The 5,448-nt window shown below is 39.1% G+C and overlaps 1 protein-coding gene across 1 annotated transcript; it reads left to right on the top strand.

Moving 5' to 3' along the window:
* The first annotated feature begins 852 nt into the window (after positions 1–852).
* LOC141596790 (uncharacterized) lies at positions 853–5,120 on the top strand. Its single transcript, XM_074417036.1, has 2 exons — positions 853–1,711; positions 4,661–5,120. Exons 1-2 carry the CDS (start codon positions 1,043–1,045, stop codon positions 4,820–4,822), a joined length of 831 nt encoding a protein of 276 aa, XP_074273137.1. The 5' UTR covers positions 853–1,042; the 3' UTR covers positions 4,823–5,120.
* The last annotated feature ends 328 nt before the right edge of the window (positions 5,121–5,448 follow it).

Genomic DNA, 5,448 nt, shown 5'->3' with positions numbered 1-5,448 from the left:
AGGACCACCGCCACACAAGCAACAAGACCAAAAACAGACCTAAACTGACAGAAAAGGTGGAAAAAGACTTGGGATCGACAGGTGGGGGGGAATGGGGGATCACCTAATCTGACCCAAATCACGACCACAAAGAAAAAATCAAAAGAGCAGACGGATGAGTTATGCTCATCGACACGGACAAACGAACAAAACCAGGCAAGCCATCCCAGAGATGGGGGGAATAGGGGGATCACCTCCGGGAAGGAAACACGAACGACGGTGACAGGACAAGGGGACGGAAAGGCGGGCCCGTCGGATAAAGACCCAACCCCAGCCAACCGAAAACCACAACGGTCCATCAGCAAGATCGACCCAAACAAGAACAATCGGATCAAACAAGGGGAAGAGACGAGGGGGTTGCATGCCAGACTTCGATGACAGGACAGGGGAACGGAAGAACGGCCGGCATCAGAGCATCGGAAAGGAATGCAGTCGCAGCCAGCAGACCACCGGGAGAGAAATCCAAAAACCTTCAAAGAGAAGGAGAAAGATCGCAGCATGACGGGCGAAACACTAGGAGAGGCATGACCTCGCCAGAGTTAGACCTTGGAGATAGCCTAACTCCGGCGACGGGCAGAGGGAGAACGAGGGGAAGCGTATGGCTAGGGGAGGCGGTGACTCAGAAGATTAATTAAGGTTTTGTGTTTATTTTTTAGAGAGAGGGGAGAGGAAAGTTCTAGAAAGAGAGTGGGTATGGTACCATTTATATGTGATAGAATCATCTTCCTAATAAAGTTCCTTTCTTTAGATAGACCAAAATTTTATCCGTATGTTCTTTTGATTAAAGAAGCATCTCTTCACAATATGGCAATCGGACAATCAGTCCACCCCTTTTTATTGGACTTCCAACTCAATTTTTACTGCCTGAGAATCATTCATGCCAACAGGCAACAAGTAAACCTCCAACTCCACTTCTCTACTCTTTTCCAGGGTTTTCCTGATTAATCCAACTGAAACTTAATCAAATCAAAACAAATCAAAACAAAAGACTGCAAATTTTGTCATGAACATGTTAATCAAACCTTCTTCAACTTCACACACTTATTATCACCACCAAAACCCTTTTCATAAATCAGTTTCATTCATTTCATTCACATTTTTCAAGAAAAAATCCCAGAAAAGATTACGTCTTTATGCATCATCTGCTAAACTCCCTCATAATCATTCATTACCCATTAATTTACTGTCTGTTTTAGCCCCAGTTTTGCAAAAAATCAGAAATTTCAGTACAAATTACACATGGGGGTCATCTCATACACAAAACCCATCTGTAAACAACATAGTTGACAGTAAAAAGACCAGTTTTTTACACAATGGTGGGATTAATATGGCACTTTTGACAGTAAAATCAACTGCTAAAACCAAATTTAGTCCTATAATTGCATCATTAGCAGCTAATCCAACATTTATTAGTGGGTTATTAGCATTATTATTGGCACAATCTATGAAGGTGGTGTTGAATTTTTTTGTGGAAAGAAAATGGGATTTTAGAATAATGTTTGCTTCAGGTGGTATGCCATCTTCACATTCAGCTTTGTGTACTGCTTTGACAACTTCAGTTGCACTTTGTCATGGTGTTTCTGATTCTTTGTTTCCGGTTTGTTTGGGGTTTAGTCTTGTTGTTATGTATGATGCTATTGGAGTTAGGAGACATGCTGGTATGCAGGCTCAGGTATTTTTCTTAATGTTCTGCAGTTTATATTCAGAATGTCTCGGTCCTAATCATTTGTTTACTTTTTTATTCTTTGTGAGAATATTTTATTGAAAGGTAAACAAATGATTGAGACAGAAGGGGTAGTTTAATTACTGTAGAAATTATGTTAGTTATGTCTTATGTGCATGGTTGCTGATTATTGTTTGTTTGAACTTTGAATTAGTTGATATGAATAATTTTACTAGATTAGTTAGGCAATAGGCACCAATTCATATCGACGAACGTCTTAACTTAAGACGGTTCTCACATCCAATTAAAAAAGATTTGGAAATACAAGGAGATTGTGAGAGGTCTTAAGCAAGACCAAATGTTAGTTAAGAGAAGTAGGATTTGTAGTTCATGTAATGGCGCAGCCAGAAAATAATGTGTTGGGGGCGAAACATGTACAGTAAGGTTTAAGGTGTGGGGCTGTAGCAGTATGTACATTAATTGATTTAGTTGATATGGATAATTTTACTAGATTAGTTAGGGAGCCATTCTTATTTAAGAACGTCTTAACTCAAGACGGTTCTCACATTCGATTAAAATAGAGGTGGAAATAAAAGGAGGTTGTAGAGGTCTTAAGTTAAGACGATCTTAAGCAAGACCAAATGTTAGTTAGGAGTAGTAGGATTTGTAGTTCATGTAGTGGCACAACCAGAAAATAAGGTCTTGGGGGCGAAAAATGTAAGGTTTGAGGTGTGGGGCTGTATCTGTATGTACATGAATTGATACTAAGAGAAAATAAAAGAAATATGGCGATTCTTATTAGTCGAACATTGTATTTATTCAAAGTTGACACTACAGTTTTCATTTGAACATATTTTGAGGTTACATCGATTCCTTATAATGGTTCATATTTTTCCGCCAGAGGTTTGATGGGACTCTAGGTTTGTTGACCTTGTTGCTGGCTACGTTTAGTAAGTACTTTGTTACTGGTTGTTAGATGTTTTCCCATTGGGCTTGCCAACCGTTTGCTGAAGGCTTATAGTGAAATGGTTGATTAGTGAAGTACTGGAGGATGATAAATGTATACTGTGTTATTTTGCTTGAGGTATGTGTCTGGGCTACTGGATTTGCGTGATCACCAGTAAATCGTGCGAATCAGTTTGGGCATATTCAATCATGGCACTTACTGAAAATCAATGAAACAGACTATAAGAGTGTGTCTGTGTCTACTTAGCTGGGGTGTTATCATTAATAGAAGTTTTAAGCTTGGCTGTTGTAACTTGTAAGTTGGATGCTGCTTAGCATGTGAGGTATCGTGGCTTGATTCTTGATGCTGAGTTTTGACTTTTGATTAACACAAGCAATCTAGTTCCTGTCATATAAGATGTCAACGTAGAGTTTTAGTTTTGAGGTTGGCTAAAGAAGCGGCGATAATGTTTTTTTTTGGGTTTCAGTTTTTGGCCTTCAAGGCAGGTAGGACCATGAGGCTAGCAAAACTCCCTCAGTTTCAACCTTGTTGCATCCTAACTCCTGTGACATGAACTCAAGACATTTGGTTAAGCTAGATGAGCCTCTTTGTTGAGCTATGTGATGGGGGTAGAGGAGTTTATTTAATTTTCTTCTCTGCATTCTTGCCTAGGAAGATGACATACCCGTCTTTTGTAGTTCTAGTGTTCATGAACCTATCATTTGTGTGCATTTTGTTGGGGACATTAATTATGCTAAAAATTTAGAATTACAAGAAGACGATTTTAGTTGGTTGGGTTGAAAGCTACTTCCACTATGTTATCATATATAAAATATAAGTTAAAAATGCTAACCATCCCGAGTACACATCTCACTCAAAGGATTTAGATGGAGATTCCTCACTTCTTGTTTTAGGCACAAAAAACCCCAAATTTGCGACGGATATGGTCCGTCGAAAATGTATGGATTTGCGACAGATATGGTCGATCGCGAAAATGAAGACTCACTCTACCCAATCCCCGCATATTTCGGCCCAGCCCACAAACTTACACACTCATATCACATTCTCATGCGTTACTTCCGTCCCTAAAGGTAATTTCTGTCGCCAACGAGTTTTGTAGTCCGTAGTAAAGTTCCGTCCGGCCGTCCCAAAAATTGTTTTTGTTTTTGTTTTGTTTTGTAGTGGCTGTATCTCTCACACACCTAGAACACATCTTAAAATCCCCTTCCCTTTAATACAATGATTATACTACAACGAACGTACCTTGGATACAAACATAGATTAGCTTTATAAATTATACACGTATTATGTATATATGATTAATTTCTTCTAAGGCTCTAACTTCCCTAAACTTCTTGCTTACATGTACCTATCATATTCATGTATCAGAAGTTTCCCCGCCATCCACACACATTCAATTTCCAACTGAACCTTTAGTTCTGTGTCTGATACTTTGGCAAAGGTCTACAAATGAATGAATACAATTCCCTGGTTGACTTCCACATGTAAAGTTTCCTCTTAGCCATTCACACATTCAATTTCCAATAATCATCCTTAGAATTTGTTGAAACTTGTTAGCAAGTGGTGTTGTTTTCAGAGGGGTGATAATACTGATGTCACTAGCTTGTGAGTTGCTTTTTGGTGCATTTACGTGTTAGAATTCACATTAACTACTTAAATTTGCGATCATGTATGTCTGAAGGATTTCTAGCTATCATATGCTTATGCGTGTTGCCAAGCATGTCTAAAATCTGCATCAGATGTACACTTGACCTAAACCCATAGTTAAAACCCCCCATTGACTGATCCCGTGATGACAAACTTGAAACAAAAACCCAAAGAGCCACGACCTGATGACCTATAGGCACAGACTTGAGAGGACCTTGACCCAAAAACATGACCCCAATGCAAATCCAACTTGAGTGACCCGTTTGTCAAGCACTCAAGCCTAAATAGTCTACTGTATACTTAGCATACAAAACAACCTTTTGATTTCCTGTCTGCTTGATTAGGTTCTGAATAAGATCATCGAGGATTTATTCCAAGGACATCCCATAAGTGAAAGAAAGCTCAAGGAACTTCTCGGCCATACTCCATCTCAGGTCGTCGCTGGAGCTCTCCTGGGCATTGCAGTGGCTGGTTATTGTTGCCAGAGTTGCTTGGTTCCGATTTGATCTACTTCTGTGCATTCTTTGTGGTTCAGATGCCCATCTGCATTGCTTGGAGCGAATAGAGTGCCATGTAAATATGTACTCTTGTAGTCATGTCTAGTTAACCCCATCAATGCGATGTGCCATTTTTGCAGAGCTCAGATAAGTCATCACATTGCTAATAGCTGTTTCGAAAGTAGGGGTTTAGATTGTGCTCTAGGTGAAACACCTTGATGATCTGAGCAAATTGTGGTTTGAACAGGAATGATTCAATGAAAACTTTGATGTTTTCGTGATTACTTAGTGGCGTCAAAACTAGTTCTGTCAAACTTTTTCCAGCTCTAACAAGGTAAACACTTGCCGAATTACGATGAAATAAAATCAAGTGACTTCAGTATGTTCTTTATAATTCTGAAGTAGCAGTGTTCGGTTCAATTTTTGAACAAATATCGTTACGCGTCTCTAGGAACAATCATGTTTATTAAAGAAAAGGTATTACGTAAATCGAACCCTTGATCCTTTATGCATTACTTAGTGTGTATTACTGTCTTGTTTTTTTTTGAAATCAACAGCCCAAAGGCTTTACTCCATTAATAACTTATCAAAACGAACAGCAGAGTTTGCAGACGATGGTAATACATCATCCCATA

Source organism: Silene latifolia, chromosome 8 (genome assembly GCF_048544455.1).
Source record: "Silene latifolia isolate original U9 population chromosome 8, ASM4854445v1, whole genome shotgun sequence".
In the NCBI taxonomy this organism is placed as follows: Eukaryota; Viridiplantae; Streptophyta; class Magnoliopsida; order Caryophyllales; family Caryophyllaceae; genus Silene; species Silene latifolia.
This window is presented reverse-complemented; position numbering and strand designations above follow the sequence as displayed.